We start from the raw sequence: 26,799 nt of genomic DNA on the forward strand, positions 1-26,799 counted from the left end.
TAAAATGCAATTTATGCAAGACAGTGTGTGAAGTTTATCTGTGTAAAGATGTTTTCCCCCTACACACCTGTCCTTCATTTAGGTGTGAAGAGATATTAAACCTGTTAAAAATAGAAGTTTGGAGAAAGGTTGCCTGGTTTCATAAGTCTGGATTTCTGGTGCAACATTTGGCAGAAAGCTGGCATAAACGGCATGAATCCATCCTGCCTTGTATCAGTGGATCAGTCTGATGGTGGTGTAATGGTGTAGGGATATTTTCTTGCCACACTTTGGTCCCCTTAATACCAACTGAGCATCATTTACTGATTATATCCAGTATTATCCATCTCTTTATGGAGTTCAGCCACTGAACAGAGACCTGCCATCTACAGAGGTTTTCTGATGACTGAGGTGGTTGGATGCATCAGTGGCAGTGATGTGACAGAGTACCGGGCTTTGGTGGACTCCTTTGTCATGTGGTGCAACAAAAACCAAGAAAATAATTGCAGACTTTAAGTAGACCAGAAATCCAGAGGGTCAAGGTGGACGTAGCGGAGGACTATAAATACCTCGGAGTTCACAATGACAATAAACTGGACTGGGTTTAAAACCACCACTGCACTCTACTGGAAGGGCCAGAGCCGTCTCTATTTTCTGAGGTGGCGGAGGTCATTTAACATGCTCAGGATTGTCTACAAGTCATGGTCAGTCCCATTTTCTATACTGTTGTATGCTGCGGCAGAAGGTTGAGGGTGGCGAATGCCAACAGACTCAATAAACTGATCTGCAGGGCCTGTAGCATTGTGGGGGTGGAGCTGGTGGTATTAGAGTGTTGGATGTTTTTCAAGATAAAGACAATGCTGAATAATACTTCCCACCCACTCCACGAAGTGCTGACCAGTCACAGGAACACATTCAGTGATAGACTGACATTACACCCTCCAAAAAACAGGAATCCTTCCAGTAGCTTGTTGAATATTAATATATATGATAATGTATCTGACAGTTGAATTTAGAAGACATGTTCTTGCACAATAGTTCACATCCATTGATGATCAGATAGTTTAAATTGTCCAGTTTTATAAATATCTCTGAAATTTCATGGGAATGTGAAGCCGTCTCATACTTTGTTTATGTTGGTTTCATGGTTGGATACCTGCCTGTAAATCACATGTACAGATTGTTAACTCAAGCAAGCATCCCTGGATACCAAAGAGTTAACTGACTCACTTAAACTTCAAACCTTTGAAAAGTTAGATTCAGCTGCTTTCTTTTGGATGAAGGTTTTTATTCAAAAAGAATAAAACAGCGTGGTGTAGAAGCACCTTTAACCTCCAAAGTCATCAGATGTATAAAATCATACCTTTTATATTTTAGAGGACAGAGAAGAAACTTTCTTTTTTATTTGATCGGCGTCTCGAGTGTGTGTTGGCTCCATGATGTATTATGCACCACCACAGCTGACTACCATCACCTTTGTGAACATTTAAACAGCTCGAACTAGCAGAGTTACAAGGATTATGTAAAGTAAAGCAGTTGCGTGGAGTGGCCTGAGGAGGGTTGTAACCAGACCTGCAGGTACCACAAACACAGTTGCACCTCATATAAATATCTGTTTAATGCATACAAAACTGCAAGGAGATCACTTTAGTTACACCCTGAACCCTAAAGACACAGCACATGTGTGATTGCAGGACTTTAAATGACTCCTTTGTCCTGTATTCTTTTTGCGTTTCAATCATTGCATGGTAACAAATATATTAATTTTAAGTTTGTAAGTTTATTAAAAATGCTTCCTCAAAATTCTTCCACCCTTCAGCATCTTTATGAGCAATGGCAGGAAATATGTTGCTGGAGTTTGAAACTTTTAAATCACCACATGCAATTTTTGGATATATTTCTACCATTTTAAAGTAAATTTATTCATTTGCACAGATCATATCATTGTGTTTTGCAGCTGTTTCGCAATGGTAACAAAGCACCGACACTGAAACATAGAAATCATACTGGTGCTGCGGCTTACATGATGATATGATGTTTCTTAATATAGTCTGCAGATCTTCAAGCCCCTGCAGCAGTGACTTTGCGTTGGTTGCCGATTTGCCCCTCTACTCCTGAAATCAACCCTGTGTCCTCTGTGGCTATTAACCGCCGGTGTGATCACGTCAGTACAGGAAATCTTAACACCGTGTTTGAAAACCAGAAGCTCATTAGCAAAACCACCTCCCACTGAAAATGTGATTATAAGCCAGCGCACCTGCTTCCATTTTCTTCACCCACTTAGCCTGAGACTTCCTGACTGTAAGCCCTACATAAGAAAGAATAAATGAATGAATACATAATTAATTAGAAAATGGAGAAAAAATCCTTCTTTTTTTTTTCTCTGATGGATATACTGGGCATGTTGCTATTTTTCATCTGCTGCACTTACTCATAGCGGACAACAGCATATGTGTAATCAAAATATGAAAGTCAAAATATGACATTGTTGCAGATTTTAGGGGGACAAATGCTTGTGAAACATTCAAAGGGCTCGATATTTCATGTGTCGCAAAATTCTGTGCGCATTTTTTGCCTTTATTCAGTTGAATATAGAAGCGGATCAGACAGGAAATGTGTGGGAAGATCTGAAAGGCTGGTATTCTACAGAGACCGATTCAAAGGGGAGATGCTGCAGGTTATCCGCGTGTCTTTCAGACTGCTAGGCTCAGTGTTGAGCCCACTTTTTATTGTCGTTTCTAGTGTAGAGGCTTCAACTTAGTGCAATAAATCTACACACTTCACAGGTGAGCCAGAGCAACACATGCCTGAATGAAAACAGACACAAAACTGGGCTGGATAAAAGAAAAGATGCAAAGTGAAGGTCGGCGTCAAGAATGTTGATTGTCAGGTGGAAATTGGGTGGATAAACATCCAGAATTTAATAAAGAGTAAAGCAAGAGAAAAAGGAGACGTTTCAGTTATACATATAAGAAGAGCTCCAGGAAAAAACGCTGCCTATTGATGGAAAAGCTGATGAATTAACCGTTTAAAAAAAGACCAAATGTTGATTCGATCTATAGGATTTGTAGCTGTTTTACAATGGGAAAAAAGTGATACTCATTATTTGGATTTATAGTGCACGGTGGGCACTTTTTTGGCAAGACAGATATTGCTATTATATGATCGTAGCTTTCATCTAGACACACGCTTTCATCGTACATGCTCTGTTTGTTTGCAGCTGCTAAAACTGTTCAGCTAACGATGAAAGCATGCCTATTTACCATTAAAAGTGTATGAAGAGCAGTTTAAATCTGCCATTGTGTGACCCTCCCTCCTCTTAGAAACACTGATCTAACAGTTTTTTTGTTTTGTTCTTTTAATATTTCTATCTTTCAATACATCAGCCGCGCTACAAAGACTGGCAGTAAGTGACAGCTAGGATTTTCATGCTTTGGAGCGAGTGTTTAAACTGACAGTGTTTGTAAACATTAATGCAAAACTGTCAAGAAAAAAAGGGTGGGGGGGCTAGAGTCGAACTCTTTCAGTATTTACAGAGATATACTGTACATATTGGCGTGACTTGTGCTTGAATAACAGATCTGGAGCTTTGATGTCTCTTAAAACTGGAAGTGCTCAGTTTTTAAATGTTGGGGGGGGAGAAATTAATCGAAAACATTTTTTTTCTTACAACCCTAAGTAGTCAGATATACGTGTTTTTAAAAGTACTAAATGGACTCGTCATCACTGTGCCTGCGTGTACAGAACTTACCCTCTCATAATGCATCGATCACTCTGAAAACTCCCGTCTTCCAGGTTCTGCGTTAATGGCATAAATGGAAAACGTTTTTATTTACAGGAGTGTCACAGCGCAGATCAAGAGAATTGTTTTTTTTATAAACCTCTTCTCCCCTTTGGTTTTCTTTCTTTCTTTCCCTCCCTCTCTTTCTTTCATTCTTTCTCCCTGTCCTATCCCCCAGTCATGTCTGTCCCGTTTGTAGCAACTGAAAATAAAATAAATTCATAATTATAATAAAGGTCAATCAAATGGACCAATATGGCAAGGCCATGATGATCCACTTGGTAAAATAAATCCGCTTGGCATCTTTCTTGGCCTTAAGACAACAATTCTGATGGCTAAAGATCCAAACGGGACACAAAAAAAAGGAAGAAAAAAAAACCTCGTTCCCTTGAGGTGCCGCTTGCCTCGGTAAAAGCTTCACAAATGAGGCATAAACTGCAGGTAACAACGGAGACAGGAAATGTCTTGTTAAAGGTTTTCCCGTGCACGTCTTCAGCTGTTCTCAGAAACACTGGATGCTGTTGTTTTGGCTCTTTCTGACTTCTTCTGGCTCCTTGAAAGCTCTGAAGGTGTGAGGTATGAAGTCTGAAGAGGCCACACCTTTTAAAAAAAAATGTGTGGGTCACTAGATTTTGCAAACCAGCAGCGTGTCAGAGCAAGTTTGCTTTTAGGGTCTATATATAGAACAAAGGTGTTTGTGCAGAACAGAAATGATTCGCCCTGGAGTAAAGGCTAACTGTATGACCCCCACAGCATAAGACAGCCACTGGATCGCCTCACTGTAGGATTCACCGCATCTTAATATACACTCAAAAGCTGCTTCATTAGGTCATTAGGGTTAGGTTGTACCCTCTTTTTCCTTCAGAACCATAAATTCAACATACTAACATAACAGCATCACACAGTTGCTGCAGCTCTGTCAGCTGCACAGCCATGATGCCAATCATGATGCATGGAACGCCATCCTGCTGCAGGCATCGGAAGATCGGTACACTGTGGTCCTAACAGGATGGATATGGTCAGCAACTATACTCAGACAAGCTGTATATGGTGCTCAATTGGTACTATGGGGCCCAAAGTCTATCAAGAGAATATTCCTCACACTATTACACCACCACCATCTGCCTGAACTACTGATACAAGGCAAACTAGGCCTTCAAATCAAATAGGCATTTTCACCCAGAGAAGTGGCACTAACAGGATATTAACCATCTCCATAAACCTTAGAGATGGTTATGTTGGAAAATCCCTGCAAATCAGCAGATTCTGAAGTACTCAGACCAGCATGTTTGGCACCAACAGCCTACATTCAAAAGGCACTGACATCACCTTTCTTTCCTATTCTTGGTTTGAACTTGAGCAGGTTGTCTGGACTATGTCTGCATGTCTAAACGCACTGAGTTGCAACCGTGTGATTATCTAATTAGATATTTGAGTTAACAAGCAGTTGAAGAGGTGTACGACATGGCCTCGCAGTATGTGACCTCACTGTGGGAGTCAAGCATTCAGGTTTTTCGTGTAATCGCTGTCTAAATACTGCATATATGTCTGGAAGAAAAGCAGACTCTGTAATGACTCTAGCGATGCCCAAAGAGCCAGCTGACACTGAAAGTAACTGATGGCCTTAGTTTATCTCTGGCAAGTCAGCTTGAAGGATCAGTACACACTAATCGTAAAGTACGATGGATCTGGAAACTTTGTCATCAAGAAAGCAGTCCCCGGTCACCACAGCTTGAAAAATACTTGCACAATTCATCTCTGAGTCTGACAAATAGTTGGCAGTTGCACTGGGATATTTCAAAACTGGATCCATTCCTCCATGTTCCAGACCTGGGGAAGAAAATCCCTTTTTTTCTTGGCAGCAGTGACTTTTAAACAGTCCTCCCAGCTCAGCTAATGTTGAACCACCTGCACTTTAAGTGAATGAGCTCATATTCCGCTGCCACTTCACAGCAGGTTTTAAAGGCATGTGAATTAAAATCTGAGGCTTATTTTTCTAAACCATGAACTACACCAGTGTGTTCGCTCCATTCAGCACTTATTTATACAGTGATAACAAACACAGGGGTGTGAACTTGTGGAAACAAAAGAGCTCTAATCATAGAAACAATGAACAAAATTAGTCAGCTGTAATTTGGTTGCACTTAATCCTCTGACTGTTATTCTCCGTGCAACTCTTTCTCCTCTGTGTTTATAACGTTAGATTTAACTAACAAATTTGCACAGAGTCTCAGAAAGCCTGGGATTCTACTTCCTGTTATCATATTGTTGCCATCTTTGGAAATTTGCCCATTAAATGTGGCTTATTTTGTAAAATTAAAAACTTCCCTCGGATGGTTTCGTCATGTTTCACTGACCCTTTAATTACAGTTTTTAGATTTCAGCTTTAATCCAAAAGCCAAAACAGACTGTAATTTGCATATAATTAAGTTCCTGTGTATATATATTATCATAACATAAAATGATAAAATACACCACACTTGTTCTTGTTTAATGGCTGCTGCACAGGCCTTTAAAAAAATAAGACCAAGAAGACAACAACATGATTTAACAAAGTTAGACATGACATTTTCTTGCTGCATAACAGCTTCACAGCCATGATCAAAGCCAAAAAGATGTCACTTGTTGCTGCTGATCTTTATCTGAAATCCTAGAGCCAAACTGACCCCTTCGGGGGTAACTTGAGATTCTCATAAGAGCTAATCAGGGCATCGGAGGCAAAAGGGCAAAACATAAAAACCTCTTTTACTTCAGTGCTGCTAAATAAGCACATCTGTTTCTGTGCTTCTTAGTCCTCCTCCCCATTCTCTCAGTTTGACTTCCATCCATCCATACTTTAAAACTACTGTAGGTAACATAAACACACCGAGTCTCTTCTCAGACCACCATAGCGAGAGCAGCGCTGAGTAAATGTGTGTTTTTCTGCATGTGCGTCTGTCTCTGTGTGTACTGCTGGGACATCTGCTGGGACATCTTTGGAGAAAAGCACAGTGTGTGTATTGATAGGATCTCTTTCTTTTTTCTTTTTTTCTTTTCTTGGACCGAGAAGCATTTTGCTCTCCAGTCAAAATCTCATTTTGTCACCATTAAAATGAAAAATGTCAGAGGCAGATTGAACCACGCAGAACATGAGCTAGACCTTTTAGTTTAGCCAGGGGTGTTCCAGCTGAGCTCGATGTCAGAGAGAGTTGGTCTGAGTGCTGCAGATCATAGAAAAGTCTATTTCAACTGTGTTTTAAAAATGTTAACAATTTTAGGCAGGACGAATGTTTCCTTTTCTTTGTGTCTGAAAGTTTTGCAGTTTTATGGATTTCGACTGCTTAAAGCCTCTGAAAGCATTTTACTGTGAGCAAAGGAGTCTAAGCGCACGATTTTCTTCCATCGTTGTCACGTTTTTCACTGCTCCTCTCATTAGTCTAAAGATACTGGGGAGGTGATGACATACTGCACATTTGAGGAAATTTAAAGGAAACCTATAATACTCATTTCCAGATCCATATTCTTGTTGTTGGACTCTACTAAAGCAGCTTTGCATGCCTCACAAAACCCTTATTCGTCTTGCTGGGCTTGGTGCAGCCGCTCAGAAGAGCTTGTGAATGAGGCATGTTGTATAAAGTGCTCTAAGTGCTCAAGTAGATTAGAAAAGTGCAACATGGGAACCAATACATTTACCATTTCAGAATATCTGACATGCAAAAAAGGAAAATATAAAAGATTGAAATTGTTCTTCCTATTTAAGAAAGACCATACTGAAAATCATACTGTACGTGAATCGTGCTTACAAAATAATAAGACGGATGAATGGATGCATGAGTGGATGGATGAGGTCAAGTTCCTCTAGGACACATGCACATGCATTAGCTGCACAATACCTCCGCTCCTTAAACGAGGAAGAAAATTAATTAGTCTTTCCCGCTTTTCCTGCCCTTGCAGGGAAAAAAAAAAGAAACTCTGGCTAATACAGGAGACAAAATTTATTAGCTTTTTCAATAAAACCAGTTAAGCATGATTTATCTTTTGTCACTGAATGCATGGATGATGTGATAGTTAGTCACTTTATGAATGCAGACAGGCGTCTGAGGTTTCCATGGACATGTTTATATTTATAGTACATGTCCTTTGGGAAGCAGCCAGGCCACTATGAGCACTGATTACTGATTTAAAAGAACCGATAAGTTGTTTTCAAACACCAGATTTTAACTTCAACAGCTTATCAGGACCAACCAGCTACATCCAGACTGGTCTGAGCACAGAGGTAAGACACAGCTAACAAGCTTAGAATGACTGTGACTGTCTGCTTTAACGTTCTACTTAAACTCATTAATCTCTTTATTGATTAATCAGTGGATTAATTGATTGTTTGTCTGCAGTTCAAAATCAAAAACCTATTGTTAGACCAAGAGGCGTCAATTATGAACTTTAATGTTCCTGGGAGGATCAAAGGTAGGAAGATCTTAACCACTTCAATATTGTAAAGTGGCTCCACATGTTGAGGAACTCAAGATTTTTGCTTTAGGATACAAGTGATGGAAAAGCAGTAAATAGTCTGGCATTTTTAATGGAAAAAAATATTATTAATAATTAATTTTACAGTAAAATAGCTCAGTATTGTTATTTTCTGACCATTCATTAGATTAAATACGAATATGAGTGAGAAATGACACGAAAGGTTCCACTGTGGGATTCATTTTTATGGATTTCACACCAATCTAAAGGAATGGATGCAGTTCCCATTGTTCCTTTGCTGTCCCAGATCTTTTTACTGAAATAAACCTATTTCGATGTGCAACATCATGGGCAGGAAGGAGACATGGAAAAGAAGTAACTCTTCAACCCCCCCCAAAAACAAACAAACAAACAAACAAAACCTCTGCGCTGTTTAATCCGTCTCTACCTTTAATGGGTCAGTTCATGTCAGGGCAATGAAAGGTTTAAACGGGAAGCTTTCGTTTTCAGTTTTTATACCCGGTTTGCAGCAGGGAGGATATCTCTGGCGCCCCTACCGACTCCTTAGAGCGTATGCGGCTCCACACAGAGTGAAATTACGATGATCACACGTCCTCTCTCACAGCTCCCACAGACACATAACTGAACGTTTACAAGTCATTTCCTTCGGGGACTATCCAGCCCCTGTTTCTCGGTTTCAGTAAGGAACCGCTCGGTACAGCTTGACTCGCTGACGGCTCCGGCCCTCTTCCAGGCCGGTGTTTTGATTGGATTAGAGTCGGCTAGCCTTTGCCCTCTAACCTCGCTGATGTTTGCTTGCTGCTTCCTGCTCGCTCCGCTCCGCCTGATCGACTGACGAAGCCTGCCGAAGCCGCTCGGCGAAGCGCCCTGCACGGACACAGCAGACCGGGACAAGCCGCCGCTCACAGCCGAAAGGAGAGCCGAGCAGGGGGAGCCGCGAAGCGCACACACGGGCGGGGGGACGCAAAAACCAGGCAGCCATGCGGAGGAAATCAAGGATATTGTTGTGCTTTGCTGTGCTGTGGGTGCTGGGGATAGCCTACTACTTCTACTCGGGGACAGCGTTGAGTCGAAAGGTAGGATTTCCTTTCCTCGACTGCTTTTTTGTGTCCGTGTGGAGGTTTTCTTCCAGGACAAAGCGAAGATGGAGCGCTGTGGTTCGGCGCTGTTGAGCCTCTTTTCTTCCTTTCTGGGGGCTCGGGGGGGTTGCGGCTGCACGATGCGGAGAGGAATTAGTTTTTTTAAAGAAAAAAAAAAAGGGGGGGAAAGGCCTGCTTGTATCAGTGGCGAGGCATTGATTTGGTTGGAGATGAGTGTGGACAAGGGTAGCGGGGCTGGATGGCTCGCTCACTCCCTGGCTGGTCGGCGTACACAGACCTCCCGCTGTGCCGGGGCTCGGAGCGCGTCTGCACCAGGCAGCCCAGCTCACCACTTCACGGTGCCGGCTGATGTGACAGCGGAATCAAGCATACAGGGGGGTTGTAATTAATATAAGGCTGCTGGCCTGTCTCGCAGGGCCGGGGGAGGTGGAGGTACCGGTGGTGGTGGGGGTTAGCCTATAGAGCACGTCAGCACAAGCTGCTGCTGCTCCGATAACTAGGTAGAGATCAGGAAGTGTGCAGATTAACGCCGGGTTAAAGCTCTACGTGCACTGTGCTGTCAGGAGGAGATTTTCTTTTAAAGCGGCGTCTTTAAAACACATTTCTTCTTCTGATTTTAGACTTTGTGCTGCACAGATCCCCCCTTGTTAAAACATTTTTACACTGAATTAAGCCGATGCAACGCGGTCTATCAGCCCTGCGGTGAATCTCCAGAGATTTATCTTTATGTGGCTCATATTCTGTCCACCTCTTGCCTATCAGAGAGGGTTAAATATTAGAGGTTGGAGATGAAAGGAGATATTAAATATTCTGACTTTTCTAGTTTAAAAATCTTAAAAGTTCCTCAAAATTCTCTTTTTCACGTCCTTGTCCCGGAATGCTGTCCGGATAAAGTCACTAGATGCTGTGACAGTCCAAACTTCAGCAGGTTCATCAATAATGAAAAATAATATTTAGTGGGAAACAAATATGGGAATTTGCTGCTTTCTCCTTTTCCTAACATATTATAAAAGGTTTGAGTTCTTGACTTGGGCAACAGCATAAAGACATCACCTCTCCAACTGGCCAGCTCAGGTCTGGTGTTATGGATCAGACGATTACTTGAGAAATGACCTGCCAGATTAATCAATAAAGAAGATAATTGATATTGGTATTAATAGAAGCACCTCTCAGTATAAGGCAGTGCAAATGAACCCAAACTGCCTCCTCCAAAGTGACCACACAGTTGAACTGGCACACTTCTACACACACTTTGATAAAAACCTGAACATTATAACCTCCATTACAGCAGCTATTAGACTAGATTTTCTATAATAACCTGAAGACATGTAGCTGTCTGTTCAGCCGGACAATAAAGGTGAAACATCACAGCTGGTGGGGTGACTCTGTGCATGTTTAGGAGCCATGGATTTCAGTATCTGGCCCGTATATGCAAGCAGTACATAATCCAGGTTAAATAACCTCCAGGTGTTCATGAAGAGTAAGGCACGGCAAAGCTAAACTTACACATATCTTCTGAGATAGATGTGAGACACTGGGTTTTGCCTTGGGAGAGCACCTAGCGTGTATGTGTGTGTATCTGTGTGCTAATGTAAGTCAGTGAATTCTGGTGTGTGAGTGAGTGAGGTGTGGTCTGCATGGGTGGTTGTGTGCACAGTACACTGCCTTTATTACCTCTCCAGGCTGTGTGTGTGAGTATATGTGTGTGAATGTCCTGTGTGTATCCCACCTTTCTCTTGTCTTGTCCTATCTGTCTCTCTGTGTTTGCTTTGCATCAGTCAACCCTAGCAGCACTTTTACCTTTCCATTAGGCTGATAGCTTTCCTCACTCTGTGTGTGTGTGTGTGTGTGTGTGTGTGTGTGTGTGTGTGTGTGTGTGTGTGTGTGTGTGTGTGGTTCCTAGAGGGGTCAAAGAGACACTCCACAATAAGCAACTTTCACTGGCGTTGGGTTGCAGGTGGCATTAATATGGATGATGGCCTCCACCAGGTTGGTGTCTTTACACAGAGGGACATTTAATCTGGTTAAACAAAAGCGGTGCTGCACAGGTGAAGTGTTGTTTTTTCCATCGCATCTCCCCCCGTCTCAGTCTGAGAAAGCGGAAGCATTTAATGATCTCTCTCCCCCGCTTTGCTGTCATGGAATAAACTCCGTAATAAATGGACTCGACGCTTCATCAAGACTCTCAAAAGATTGACTAAATTTCATGGATGTGCTTTTTGTAACCAACTGAATAACACATTCATAGATTTTACAGTTACCGGCCGGGGTGCAATAATTCCCCAAATCCACAGTTAGGTTTATTAGTGATTTTTGGGCACTGGTTTCAGTCCATTAATGGAGGAAAAGATGGAAAAATCAATTTTCCGCAGATGTAATCAATTATTTCAACTCGGGGCTCTCCTGATGTCAGCATTTGGCTTCACAAAAATGATAATGTAGCCACATGTGTAGAGAATTCATCCTAGTTAAACCTTAATATTGTTCATTAACTCTCTTTTTTTTAAGATCAGGCTTAAAACTTTCCTTTTTGATAAAGCGTATAGTTAAGGTTAGATCAGGTGACTCTAAATCTTCCCTTAGTTACGCTGCAATAGGCCTAGGCTGCTGGAGCCTTCCCACAATGCAGTGTTTCTTCTTCACTCTGTATGTTCATACACCACTTTGCATTTCCACAGTGTGTCTTTTGTCCTGTTGTCCTCCCCTCACCGGCAATTGGTCTCGGCAGATGGTCGCCCCACCCTGGTTCTGCTGGAGGTTTCTCCCTGTCAAAAGGGAGTTCTTCCTCCCCACTATCCCCAAGTGTTGCTGACGGATGTGGTAATTGTCTGATGGTTGGGGTTTTCTCTTCGGGGCCATTTCTATGTGTTAATTACTGTGTGGTCATGTTTCATATGCAGTGCCAGCAACAATACAATAAATAGAAAGCTGGGACTCTCTTGCCTTCTGGGTCCTCGCTCTTTGTTGTGGTCTTTTTTTTTTTTCTTAGAGAAACACATTTGTCCCTCAAGTTTTTCCACATCTTTGTACATTGCCTCACATCTATTCTGATTTTTGTGAATGTCCCTCGGAATTTGCTGACACATGTGAGTCCTTGTACTGGTACTGTAAATATCTTTTCTTATATATGAGGCATTGATTGCTGTTCTCTACTAATCAATTCAAAAACTGTGGTGAAGTAGTATCCAGAAATGCACGGGAAGAATCGACAGTTTCTGGTGTGGTGCACGTGAGGTTAAGGCGCAGAGTTTCAGAGGGTTTTGCAGTTACAGTGTACCTATGGTGTAAATTTACCACAGAGCTGTAAATCCCCGGTTAAGGCTACTTTGCAATATGCAGAGGCTTGAGGTGACGTTTGTTGAGATTTGGTGACATTTAAATAAAATGAAATAAAATAAAATGGAATAATTGAACTGGGCTTTACAAATTTATACAAAAACGTAGTTACATTATATGTACATCAATGGCACTTATCTTTTAGTTTCAAATATCATGCAGTACACAGCTATCGTGACACCTCTAACTTGACATATCTCTTCAGTATTATAGCTTTAATCAGACTAGCATGCTGTAACCCGGAGCCAGCAGCTTCTCATGGTTAAATAAACAAAAGCTAGATGGACACATTGCTAATTAGCATATGATTTTAATGCATTTACCTAAGGCTATTATTCAGCCTATATTTGCTGAAAGGCTGTTTACACCAATACAAAACAGACCCTGTGTTAAACTGTGTATATAACTACAAAGTAGTGCCCCTGAAGGCTGCAGCTATCAAGCCTTCTCCTCATTTCTCCGCCATGGCCATAAAACACTTGTTCTGGTTGGTGTTTGAGTAGACTCATGCAGGGAGTGGCTAAACCTGTATGTCACCTCTTTGTGACAAAAGAAGAGACTAATGGAGGTGGCAGCAAATTGCTAACAAGACCATGGATGTTTTCTTAGCTGTGATTTTGAAATTTGTAACTGCTCTTATTAACTTCCAGGATCATATCATTTTTTTTGCGTGTGAAGCGTGTTTAAAAACACATAAAATGCTTAATAATTATGATCAGAGAGCCCAAAGTGCTGATTGCAAAGTGTTGCCAATTAACCTGCAATCGCTTTATAAAATGTCAGTGACGTCCTCGGTACCTGCTGGTGTTTCTTTGGGTCACGTTTTTAATTAAATTGAGATAAGGGCAACCGGCAGATGTCGATGCAGTGTTGAGTGGTGCAGCGTGAGACTTCAGAGCAACCTTTATAGCTCACAAAAACACAAGATATTTATATGCATCTCACCACCCCCTCTTATTTGTAACACATACTGCTTGCATCCAACAAGCTACACTTTATTGTGTTATTGGTGCTCACAAACACCTTGAGGTGAATTCAGCATCCTGCCAGCATGAAGAGTAGGACTCGGACTATCATGGCAGCTATTTCAAATGCCCACTCTTGAATAATCTGAAAGACCACGTCTCTGCCAGAAGAATTAGTTCAGCTGGCTTCTTCAGCTCTGTCATGATACTGTGGTGTAGATCAAAGCTCTTGGCAAATAGCATTTCCTCTATTATCAGCTGAAAAGTCCCGTATTTGGAAGAATGTGTCTCTTGTCGGCTCGTGTATGACAGTTTAAAGACTTTCTGAGCACAGTATCAGTGCCTGTAAGCTAACATCACGGTGTTGGAGGCAAAAATTAATGTGGCCATCTCTGACAAATTGTCTGCATTATTTGATAGAGCAAAAAAAAAAAGAAAAAAAACCTGAAATTTCACAGTGTTCCAATAGAAAAACCTTTGGACAAAATGTTCCTGTTGTTTTGTTTTTTTTTTTTGATCAAAGATATTGTGGTCTATCTTAGGGAACATTGATTTTTCTTTTAATATTCAGCCATTAGCGAGTCTGCTCGTATTGAGCCGAGTTGTTTGAAGGGAGAGAGGGAAATACTCGGCGTCATCACAGCTGATTATTATGTCTGAGGCACAGAGCAGAGGAAAAAAAGGGGGCGTGCATGTGATTCAGGTGTGCACAAACTCCACTTCTATGCGTCTGACGTCTTTGTTTTGCAGTGTGTAATCAACATGTCAGAAAAGTGTCAGCACTGAGGAGCTGACAGGAAGCTGCTACGTGCTACTCTCCCATGAACGTTGTACAACCTCATTTGTACTTTAAAAGTATTATCCTGTTATTTCTGGAAAAGTGTAGTAATTTGTGTTATCAGCCTCCTACAGTTGGAAATGAAAAAAAAATCAGCTTTTTCTGTGATGATAATAACTGTGAAATCGCTCTTCTCCTAGTTTGTAGCATAGCGGGTACTCTTTTCTTTTCCCATACTCACTCACTACAGTATGTACTACGGCGGGGAACCTCAGGGGTCTCCTAGCAGCTGGATGTGGTACAAACCCTCATATCTGCGAGCGCATTGTTGCACACAGGAGGATAATGTTGCAAATACGAGCCTGCTGCCTCACCAGGATACCCCATTAAAGTCTTCTCTGTTGGACAGACCTAAGATTTTTCTTCCTGCCAGCTCTCGAGGAGCCAGCTTCTTACCGAGTCTTGTTTTCCTGCTAATCAGTGAGGTGCGAGCAGAGCTAAATGGCTGATAGAGGAGGGTGGCACCGCACTGCAGGAAAAAGCAGCAAACGCGGGCTTTATTAAGAAAGTTATTATCTGTTGGAGAAAAGCTCCAGACAGACGGTAATTGGATTTATCAAAGAGTTGTTCTTCAGATGAAGTCTGTGACCCGCACCTATCGAAACGGTTCAACCTGTGTGTCTTAAATTAGTGACAGAACAGGGGAAAAGCAGAAGAGGGACTGTGTGGGAGCAAATCACAAACACATGCTGTAAACAGTAATGCCAGATTCATTCATCCGCACATCGACACAGTTGCTATGGAGCTCGGTTTTTACCCAAAGGTGCATCGGGCCTTGAGACGTGCAGGTAGCCTTTTGGAAAGAGTTATTCCTCCAGCGAACCTAAATGAATTAGCTCAGCGGGTATCGCGGCTGACTGAAGGTTGCAGTCTCTGCTATCTGCAGCTGTAGGCGTTCAGCCTCTGCCTGTCTGTGCCTGTTTCAAACTTCGGCTTTATCAATGCGTCTGTCTCTCATCGAGGGTAAGCTTTGCTTCACTCGCTCTGAGCGCTTTGTTGTTTTTAAAGCGGGAAACGCTAGAAGAAAAAAAATGGAGAAGAGGCAAATCACGCTTTTGGCGAGGGCGAAGATGGCGATGATGTTGGATCGCACTTGTGTTTTGTCTTCATATACAGATGAAAGACGCTGACCTCTGCTCTGCAGCGCACGAGCCCGCACCGTCTGCTGAAGACACAACACTGCACGCACACGTAAACAGACCAGCATCTGTAACATAAGATTTAGGGAAATCTGCGTGCACACACGCTGCGTCCCTCATAATAATGATAACGCGTTGGAGTTCCTGCTGCTTTATATAACTGCAATACAATCATCTAGCTTAAAGACCTGTGGATTTGAAACCACTTGAGGCAGCTCGATATTTTTATAATGCCAAAATACAATGTAATTTCAGCCAGCGTGCAGATCTGTTATTGCTAACTAACTAAATGCAGTTCCATAGAGCAATCGATAAAAGGCTTAAATTAAGCCGGGAATCCCTGGGTACCGAATGCTTTTCAAATATACGGTTTTTGTTTGAAGTATTGACCGAGTGAGCTCTCTTTTTAAATAATGATCACTTCTGACAGGTGCTCAAGTGATTCGGGGTGGAAATAGAAACACCAAAGAAGTTTTTTGTGGGTTTATTTTCTGAGGGAACCGTCAAATACAAACACTCTTTGAACCAAAGCAGTTTTAATCACGTTAAGCTTACACGTTTAGAGTCTCAGGAGAGAAAGTGTTGCTGTAGCAGAACACATCCACAGATACAAGGATGTGAAAATGTATTTGCCCCCTTCCTGATTTCTTAGTGTTGTTACTTTTTTTGTATATTTGTCACACTTACATGTTTCTGAGCAAACAAATGTCAATAGTGGTCAAAGATAACTTGAGTAAATACAGTGTATTTCAGTGCAGTTTTTAAATGATGATTTCATTTATTAAGGGGAAAAAGCTATCCATACCTACCTGTCCCAAGAGCGTTAGATTCACTCCCTGAGAGCTCATTGATGCATCTGGGAGGTCACAAACAGAACCCAGAATAACATTTAAAGAACTGCAGGCCTCACTCGCCACTGTTATGGTCAGAGTTCACCATTGAACAATAAAGAGAGAGAGAGAGAGAACACAAAGGCTTGTCTTACATTTGCCCAAAAACACTTCAAACTAAATGAAGTTTGGTTGAGATGCTTTGGCGTGACCTTAAGCAGGCTGTTCATTCTCAAACCCTCCAGTGTGGCTGAATTAAAAGAATTCTGCAAAGAGTGGGCCAAAATTCTCCACAGTGATGTGAAAAACCCGTTGCCAGTATTCACAAATGCTTGACTGCAGTCGTTGCTGCCAATGGTAGCACAATCGGTTATTAAGTTTAGGAGGCAATTATTTTTTCACACAGGGCCAGGAAGGTTTGCATATCCCCCCCCCCCCCCCCCCCCCTTAATAGATGAAATCATAATTTTAAAAACTGCATTTTATATTTACTTGGGTTTTCTTCATCTAATATGAAAATTAGTTGGATCTCAAACCTTTGAGCTGTGCAGTACACTCTGGTAGCATCTCACTGTGCTTGTAGGCAAATCTGAGTTTGCATTGCAACAGAAGGATCCAGAAACTGTTTGAAACCAACCACAGTTGATCAAAAACAAAGATGATTTAGCTCCAGCATAAACGGGCATAGTTGTAGATAGTTGTGCATACGCAAAATTCACGGTTCGGTTCGGCTCGATACTGGTGTCACGGTTCGATATTTTTTCGATACAAAAAAATGTTCATGCCTTTTTAATTTGTCATTTATTAAAATTATAAATATATATTTTAACTCAAAAGTACAGTTTTTAAATTTAATGTTGCTGAAACAACAAAATAATAAATCTATCCGATCGGGAAATCACTCATCTTTGGAAAAGAGAGTTTATTACAGAGAAATGGCTCTTTCCAAAATAAAAGCTATACTATCCGCTTCTTCTGGGCTATATTCTCAGCAGCATATTAAACATATCAGGTCCCCATAAGGAGAATCATGTGCTAACGGTTGTCTAAATGACTCGGGTAAATTTTGTAGCATGCGTGCTTGTTGTTTTTGTCTGCTTTCACTTGTCTTTGTACTACGATGATGTCGGCGTAAATGTGCAGTCATATTTGTTGTGTTCCCACTAGTGCTGTCGGCGTTAATCTCGTTAAAATGACATTAACGCCACAACACGGCAAATCTCCGTTAACGACTTACCGCGGATCGCCCCGTGCGTGGGGCTGGACGGTGTCAACACGTTAACGAGCTAACTGCGCGAACACACTGGTTCCCACCAATTGAGCATTGCATGGCACATCCGACATACTGTTTTACTTTTGTCCATGATGCGCTTACCATCAGGGTCATGCTTCACATAAAAACCAAGATAGTTCCAAACGCCAGATCTGAATGATGGTGGGGGAGGTTCAGTTTCAGGTAGCGTTGAGGCAGTAGCCATGTTGCAACGAGCTTAACTTCTGTCTTGCTAGCTTGCGCTGCGCTCAGTGGATCTGCGCTCAACAGTGCAGCCTAGGCGGAGTAGTCGAACGCAGATCCACTGAGCGCTCCACACAGACAGCATCGTCAGAAGAAAAGTTGATAAAATAAATTAAAAATTTTGTATTGTTCGATACATATGCCTACCGAACCGAAAGCACTGTATCGAACGGTTCAATATTGATACGTGTATCGTTGCACCCCTACTGTTTAGTGCCATCTGGGCCACATAAAAATATGTGGAACAACCAGTTTCATGATGTTTTTGGGATCTCAGATGTTCTTTCACGCTTCACCCTCTGCTCTCACTGCCTTTCCTGTTCCGGCCCACTCTTCAACCAATCAGCATTTGACCCACGCATCCACACTGAGCTAAGTGCTGCTGGTTCTTTGAAGAACTGAGCACAAGCACCCCTGTATTCCTTCACCCTGTGTAGCTAAGTACCTACACAAACAGACACCATGAATCCAGCATAACACATCAAATGTTTCCAGAAACACATTTCAGTGTGACCGTATGGCACCACTGTGCATCCTGAGTTTGAACCTGGGCCATTCTGCGTGGAGTTTGCACGCTCTACTCAGGAAATCTGGTTTTTCTCTCTCCATTGAAAAAACACATTAGATTAATGTTCCCCATTTTGGAGCAGGAAAATGTGATTTGAAGTTAAACTTCCTGTTTAAATAAAGGGAAAACTACTTTTCTAATGAGGTGGAAAGTTTGTAAATAATAAGGTACTCCATTTGGGCCAGCAATGAAATTTAGGAACAGGCAGCCCTCTTCAAGCATTTGTCCAATCAGGTGAAACTGCCTGTTTGTGTGTGTAGATGATGGAGAGCACTTACAGTCATCTGTTGTGATGCTATCTAGTGGCACGCCTGTGAAGTGTTGAATGATGGGAAACATCTTTGTCCAAAAATAGGCGGATACACCTGTCACGGCTGTTTTATCTCACCTATTTATCCTTAAGTGATAAGTATAAAACATGCCACAGAAAGGTGTGAGCAGCTGGACTTTTAGTTGAGCCTCATTGACTGAACCAGGTCCACTGTCTGTATTATTTTGTCACTTCTTAGAAGCTCCACCATCTGGAGTTACTACACTGGAGTTTACATTAGCTTCCGCTCGTTAAACACAGTTAAAACAAACTACGCCTCCCTTAGATAAATACTCAAAGTCTGACAAACACACAAAGCTCCCAACAGCTTTCTTTGGAAACTTCTCCTCATAAACCTTTTGCAGCATTCACCACAGCAACAGTTGCCTTTCTGTCAAACTCTTCCGTTGTCCCATAAATGCCCACGGCTGTGTTTATGTTTATTTCCTACAGTACGCTACATTTACCGTCTGACAGTTTATTTGTGTGTCTGATTTCTGATTATGTAATTCCACTCAAATATTTCAGAATCATATTGCTGAAGCATTCAGTAAGATTTCAACTTACCGATCGCTGCTGACTGCCAGTTATACATGGAGTCAAGTAAACTGTGGTTTTCATTTCCCAAAAGCCCCGAGCCAGCATAAATTATTGTTTGAAGTTGCACATGTGCCGCGTGAGAATGGAAACTCCTGATAGGCGTAGCATTCGTAAAGAACGAGCTTAAATCCTTCCCAAAGGACAAAGAAAAGGGAGTGATTATGGAGAGATGGAAGAAGAAGACTGATGATACAAGTGGAAAAGCAGCTTTTATTTTATCCCACTCAGAAGGGGTTAGTCATGACGTGTAAACTCTGAAAGCCTGACTAAAGACTGCAGGGAATAGCCAGACAGCTGTGGTGATACAAGGAGAAAAAGTGATGGCCATCAAAAAAAGTAAAAAAGCTTTCTTAACAGCACTGCAGTGGCAAAGCAGTTTATATCTGTCGATTTAAAGTGGTTATTCGTCTGTTGGCAGTAGGGCTGCCACGATTAGTCGACTAGTCACGATTACGTCGACTATCAAAATCATCGACGACTGATTTAATAGTCGACGTGTCGTTTGAAGCTTTGTAAGATCACAAAAGATGCAGGAATAAGTAGTAGGATTTAAGAGTGTAACAACGGACTGGAACAGAAGATGGCAGCACTGCATGTACAAGGATGCCAGCTGCCGTTAAACCCCGAAGAAGAAGAAACTGTCCGAGAATTCATAGCGCGGCCCAGCTCAGTTTCCAACAATGGCGGCAGCTAGTTAGTTTTAATATTACTCTTATTATTCTTTCTGGGTCACAAAATAAACGTTTAACATATTTTCAGGCGAGAATGTAGCTGTGTAAACCTCAAATATCGGCTCAGTTTATCAAGACACCACATATTTTCAAAAGCGCTCCGACGTTTTCGGAGACGTCTGTTACCCACTAGCTCGATAGCTAGCCGGGAGCTAGGCTCACTAGAGCCGTGAGAACACCGGACTCGTTTTCATTGTTTTCAAACCCACTGCTGTCTTTCGCTACTCAGGTTAAACATGATATATAAGTCACTTAGATAACTTAAAAATGTTATTGTTTGGCCTTTTGTAGTATTTTATTTGTTCCTGAGTAAATCAGTTTGGCTGAGATTAAAGTTATAGTTTTTACACAGCTGAATAAACGTCAAGCAGACAGCTGATCATCAGAAGTGTGAGATGCTCCAGAATTTACTCCGGTGTCCTGTTATATTTTAGATAGCAAGGAGTTTATTAAACTTCGCCGAAACAATCTGCAAATTTCATTAAAATTTAATAAACTATCATCTTGTCTTTATTTTTAGTTAGCACCTTAAACACTTAAAGCTGTAAGCTAATGATAGTTATATAAGAGCAGATGCTGCTGGTGCAATAAGCTGTACGCTGTATGTCCAATGGATGATGATCTGATTAGTCGACTAATCGCAAAAATAATCGGTGACTAGTTGACTATCAGAATAATCGTTTGTGGCAGCCCTAGTTGGCAGATGGCTTCATTACAACCTGATCTGTGGCATAAGGTCTGTCTTCATCTTTTTGTATTGCCCCCCTCGGTGATTAGTAGGGTCCTGTGGTTCAGCACAACAGCATGTTGCATCTGCGTGTGTGCTCCAAAACTGGATTGTTTTCTCCTTATGATGATTTTCTTTTCACTGGCAGACAACGAGCTTTTACGGAAAAGTTGAAAGGAATGAAGATATCCATTGTTCGGGGGACCAGCTCTGAGACGAGAGCTTTTCAAAGAGCTGGTTTTTATTTGAACATCAAGAGAAAAGAGAGCAGCCCCCCCCCCCCTTACCCCCCCTCCACTTTTATTCAGTATGTCACAGAGAGATTGAAGCTGCGTCACAACATTAAGTTGATGTTTTCAGGACCGCAAGTCTTTAATGTGTAATCTGGTTGTCTGGCCAAACAGGCCTGATGTGGAGCTCAGACGATCATGGCATTTAGCCTTTGGCCATATTTTTGTGTCAGAGATATTCAAATATATTTTACAGGTATTAGGGCTGCTCAATTAATCGAATTTTAATCACGATTACGATCTGGGCTTTCAACGATCATTAAAAATGACTGAGCCGATTATTAGCCCCTCCCTCATTTATCCGCGACACCTTAAAGGCCGTCTGTGAAAATATTGTCGGGCATAAACCGGTCCGTGGCGCAAAAAAGGTTGGAGACCGCTGATTAAGAGGACCCGAGGGAAGCTCGGAAAGCTAAGCAGAAGTTATTTGGAGAGTGACTGCCGTTGGTTGAAAAGAGAGTTTAAAAAAAAAAAAAACTTCAGTGGTGTTGCACACTATTTTATATTATTTTTTAAAGTCATTGTTAACCCTTTAAAGCCGGTCAGAGCAGCACGCTCCGTTTTGCGTAACTATTGTTAAATCCCTGTAGAACCTGAACCGTGTAAGCTAGCGCAATAATTTGTTTTGCATATGAAACCGGAGGAGTTGTACTTACATCTGATGCCATCAGCTTGTCCTCGGTCACGGTTTCCTTCCACATATAGCTTTGCAAAAATTGCATAAAAAGCGCTTGCAGGAACAAAAACATAATATTCCAGAAACACGCTTCGCCGATCCATCAGCTGTTCGTAACACTTCCCACAGTGAAATGATGCACATGCTGTTTTCTTTGCAAATTTGCATCATAGGATTGTTTTTTGTTTTTCCTGCAGTATATAAAAATTGCTGTATCTCCAAAATAAAACTATGAAGACACTCAAAAGAAATTTCCTGTGGTGGGAAACTATTTTTTGCAACTTTATTGTATTTAAAGTTTTGAGGGATAAACCTCTTAAATTTCTCCAAGTAGAAATATATGTAAACAAAACAAAAGCGATTTTCAATTTTTTTTGTAGTTTATTGCACTTTTTTGCAATTTATGTAATTACTATGGACTTAATGCATACATATTATTAAAATATGGGCTATAACAGTTGTATTGATGTATAGCAACTTGAAATGCTCCCACAAATGGCACTACAGCATGTAAAAAAAAAAATAATATAAGCTCTGGTGGACTTGGTTCTATAGTAGGTCTTAAAGGGTTAAATAAATATCGTCAAATAATCGTGATCTCAATTTCAGTGAAAATAATCATGATTATCATTTTTGCCATAATCGAGCAGCCCTAACAGGTATTACATAAATGGAAATGTAACAAAATGAAAAACCCTTTATGGCATTTTAGCTGCTGCACTGGACTGTAATAATGTTTTAATGATGCTCCGTGTTTATATTTTTGCATATATTTGCAGAGTAAATGATCTGGACTCAGATCATCTGTAAGCTTTCTGATGTTTCTGTTTTAATGTTGCTGCTCTTTAACCCTGTTGAATTAAATGCCTTCCTTTCCTGGATTCAAACTGAGATGCTGCCTGAGTGAAGCGTGCTACCGTTTCTTTTTGACATGTTTAGTTTGACTTCTCAACCTGTAATTGCCTTTTTAAGAGTAAAGAACTTCCGTCTATGATCTTATCCATAAATTCATTCATGTATGCATCTCTGACATATTTAAAAATGGAAGGAAATAGAAGAAAAACTGTGTTCTTATCAGGGAAGTGTGTGGCAGGTGTGTAGATTAGATTTTAGTTTTGCTTATTTTGGGTTTTTTTTGCTTTGATTTTGGTTGTTAGATTCTGTCTATTACAAATCAAATTTTAAATGCAACCCAGGTTGGATTGAAATACAGGCAAACTTTTATTGTAGCCATCCAGCTCTTCCTCATCTGTAAGCGTTTACAGTAGATGTGTGTGGTTTGAGGTCTGTCACATTTGGGTGACAGGATCCCGATGCTGCCATCGTTCCTCAGCCCCAAATAAGCTGCAGGCAATTTTTTTTTCTCAAATATTTGGGGAACATCTGGAAAACTAATATCACAGTTATTATAACAGTAAATTAATTTTGTTTAAAGACTGCTGACATGGAGATTAAAAATCCAATTTGATGCAAGAAATACTGTCTCCAATTTAGATCAGATGTTTTTTTATGCCGTTAATTAATAATAATGCTAAAATGTAATATTGCCCAATGATGCATTGACCTCAGTGAAACACAGAGACGCGGCGAGAGAGAGTCAGTGGGTAGCTGTGGTTTATGTGAAGAGAGGCCTCATGGTGGGGTCAAAAGTGGGACTGACTATGCAGGGTCTCATTGGTGGGTGGGGCCATTGCAGGCCTGGAATGAAAAGTTTGTTTTTATTTACATTTTCTTATTATTTATTTTTCCAAGTAATTATTGAGAAATAAACCGTCTAAATCGGTTGAGCGTCTGAACTTTGATCCCCAAAACTAGTGAAGGCTGTCTGATGGTACTTTCACCCCTTACAAACGATGCACAATGGTTTAGTCTACCTAGATGATGAGTCATGTAAGTGACTTTTAATGTGCATCTCATCATAAAGGGAAGACAGAAAGGCGACTGAGAGAAACTCAGCTGCTTTCAAAAGCAAGAGGAGAAAACCACTATTGGTAGATTAAGAATGGTTTAGCTACCATCAGTTGTTAAAGGAAGTGAGCCAATGAGGATGTGGCACTTTATCTATCAAAGTCAATAGCACAGCTTTACACTGTGACCCTGTTACAAGCATGACTCTTAATATCAGAAAAGCCAGAGAGTGAAGCAGCAAGTCACTCTCCGGATCATGTGACACGAGGTGAGCTGATATTACAGTAAATAAAAGTTAGTCCAAGCAGTCGTTTGTACTAGAAGATTAAACTGAAATTATAGCAACACTAACATAAAGTTGCTTTAATCTTTTTTGCATATTGGACCAGTGAGGCTGTGGGCATTTTAAGGAAGCCGATGCAGTAAAAATAATGTAGGAAGTCACTTAAATGGCAATAATGATTTGGTTCTAATGAGACAGCCAACACGCCAACATACCTGTGTACGCTCTAGCTGTCATTTTCAGGTATTACTAATCTATCTATTCATTTCCTGCTCCTTTCCTTGGGTTGGATTTCTGGAGGCAGCAGTCTTAGTAGGGAAACCCAGATCTCCCTTGCTCTGGGAACCTCCTCCAGCTCTTCCAGGGCGGGGACACTGAAGGATATCCAAGCCAGCCAAGAGATATAATCTCATGTGTGTTCTGGGTGTGCCCTGGGCCTCTTCCCAGTAGGACAAGCCCAGACTCCATCATTCAGGAGATGCCCAAACCACCTCACCGTGCTCTTTTTGATGTGGAGGAGTAGCGGCTCTACTCTGAGTCTCTCTCCTCATTCTTTAAGTACTACCCCGAGCTCATTACCACAGAATAAGAAAGTGACACTTTCACTTTCATGCTTGGATCTTTTGTTACAACTACAGATCGGTACGACACCCACATCGCTGCTGATCCTGCACAAATCTGTCTGTCAGTCTCCCGCTCCACTCTCCCCTCAGTCGTGAACAAGACCTCCATGGAGGTTTCTGCACCTCATCTTAGACTCGGGAGTGCATACTCCACCCCTTTCTACCTGCAAACCATGGCCTCAGAATTTTTAGGTGCTAACTGACACTTTACCAACCCAGTGAGAGCTGGAGATCACCATGTGACGGTGCCAAAAAGAACCACATCATTGGCAAAGAGCAGAGATCAGAAGTCATCAAAGAGGACACCAAGAACATTAGACTACAGTATATGATATCTGTAAGTTTTTGGTTCAGTAACATCCCAACAACACTAGAAAAACTGTCTTTTATCATAAACCTAATTCAATAAATGCATTTTATATACTCTTAACACATTATTCTCATTTATTATGGAATACACTGATGAGCTGGTTTACCTCTGATGTGCTGTCGCTCCAAAAAGCCTGAAACCACATTAGGGTGCTAATGTCAATCCTGTATCCTTCACCCTTGTAGAAGTCTCTTTCTAGCAGTTAGTGAGCAAGAAGATGTGATTGAGTCTGATGGAAGTGAAAAGACGAAGGAAAATGAAGGATCTCCTGAGGGTGACGGGAAAGAAGACTTTTATTCAGTGCACTGTGTGAACACTTTGTTACGAGCTGCTCTAACAAACCTTGCAGGTTGTTGTATACAGATGTCAGCACAATTATTTCTTCATTAAAAGAAAGAAAGAAGTGACCGAGACCCCGACGATACCTTGAAGAGCAGAGAGGCTCCTCCTGCGCTGAAACTGACTTTTGAAATGGACCGAGTGTCCAAATAATGTCTGGCCACCTGCCAAAGTGGTGGGTAGAGAGATTTTTTTTATAACAGTGCTTTGTAGGAGGTGTTAATTTCTCACTCTGCATCACATTATGGCCATTTAATAATCAACTGGCATTTGTTTTAGCTGTACTCACTTAAAATATTGTTCTCTTAAAAGTACTCATGATGCACTCTGGCCCTGAGATGTTGCATTAATTGATTTTTCTTGTTTTTATCTGCATTTTATTTATGCTTTTACTCTCTTACTGCTGTCTTCAGTTATAGGGTCTTTACCTTTACACTGTAAAGCACATTGAGGCGACTGTGATTTGGTGCTATATGGAAAAAAATTGAACTGAAAAGATATGTTTGAATGAATGAGGCTTTCTTTCGTGTTGCACACGGGGAAGGAAATACAGACATGACCGGTTTCCTAACTGTGGATGAGAATAGGGTGCAGCTGCTTGTGCAGCTTGCAGGTAGATTACAGCACTTTGTCAGAAGTGCTGCTGCTGCTGCTTCTCATCACCTCTCCACCCTCGTGGCTCTGTCTGAGAGGCTGAAGTGAACACACTGCTGAACAGAGACGCTTATAAAAAAGGATCCGCTATAAAGTTTGCTGTGTTATTGGCCAATAGTAGAAGGTTGTAAAGTGTCTTTTTGCAGTATGTTGAAATGGGCTTCAGGAAGCAGAGGTGCTGACTCGGCTCTACCAGCTCCTTCTCACTGCTCTTAACCAGAATAACAGACGTTAACCACTGTCGGAAAGATTTTTCCCGCTGTCCAAAATTAAATTCCTGTATTTACATCATGTTAGAATCTAATACGTTCATATATAAAGAGTCTTAAAGCAGTTTTCGGGCGAAATGACAAGGGTGCGTTAGTAGATGTTTGTTTTTACGATGTATTACGCAATCTGATTTTTCTTTTTTCTTTCATAAAATAATATTACCACTCATCCCTGAAGTTAAGTGTCTGTATCTGAGCTGGATAATCCAGGCTCCCAAAGTAAAACAGTGAAAAGGGAGCTCAAAAGTAGCAAGAATAGGAGTTATCCCTTTAAGTGGTTAAAAATCTGAAGTCTGAAAATCACATCATTTAAAAAATAAAAAGCCCACAGAGACAGCGGTGCTAGTCGGGTGTTTAAAAACAGACCGTACGGCATGCTCCTCTGGTGATGCATACCTTGGCCGGCGGTCCTGTAAAAATAGCTGCATTTAACATAATGCTGAAGTATGCCTCTGTTTTAACACAAACCTTCAATTTTAACACAAACTCTGTCCAAAGTT

General features: G+C 41.2%; 1 protein-coding gene across 2 annotated transcripts in view; it reads left to right on the plus strand.

Annotated features, from left to right (window-relative positions):
* The first annotated feature begins 7,860 nt into the window (after positions 1–7,860).
* The window catches only part of galnt2 (UDP-N-acetyl-alpha-D-galactosamine:polypeptide N-acetylgalactosaminyltransferase 2), a 74,896-nt gene continuing 55,957 nt past the window's right edge, over positions 7,861–26,799 (plus strand). Inside the window, exon 1 of one of the 2 annotated variants that reach the window (XM_026170872.1) lies at positions 7,861–9,303. In XM_026170872.1, the coding sequence (XP_026026657.1) occupies positions 9,208–9,303 (96 nt within the window). In that variant the 5' untranslated portion in view covers positions 7,861–9,207. The remainder of the gene's footprint in view (positions 9,304–26,799) is intronic. The other variant, XM_026170883.1, reaches the window with a different exon arrangement.

Source organism: Astatotilapia calliptera, chromosome 1 (assembly GCF_900246225.1).
Source record: "Astatotilapia calliptera chromosome 1, fAstCal1.2, whole genome shotgun sequence".
NCBI lineage: Eukaryota > Metazoa > Chordata > Actinopteri > Cichliformes > Cichlidae > Astatotilapia > Astatotilapia calliptera.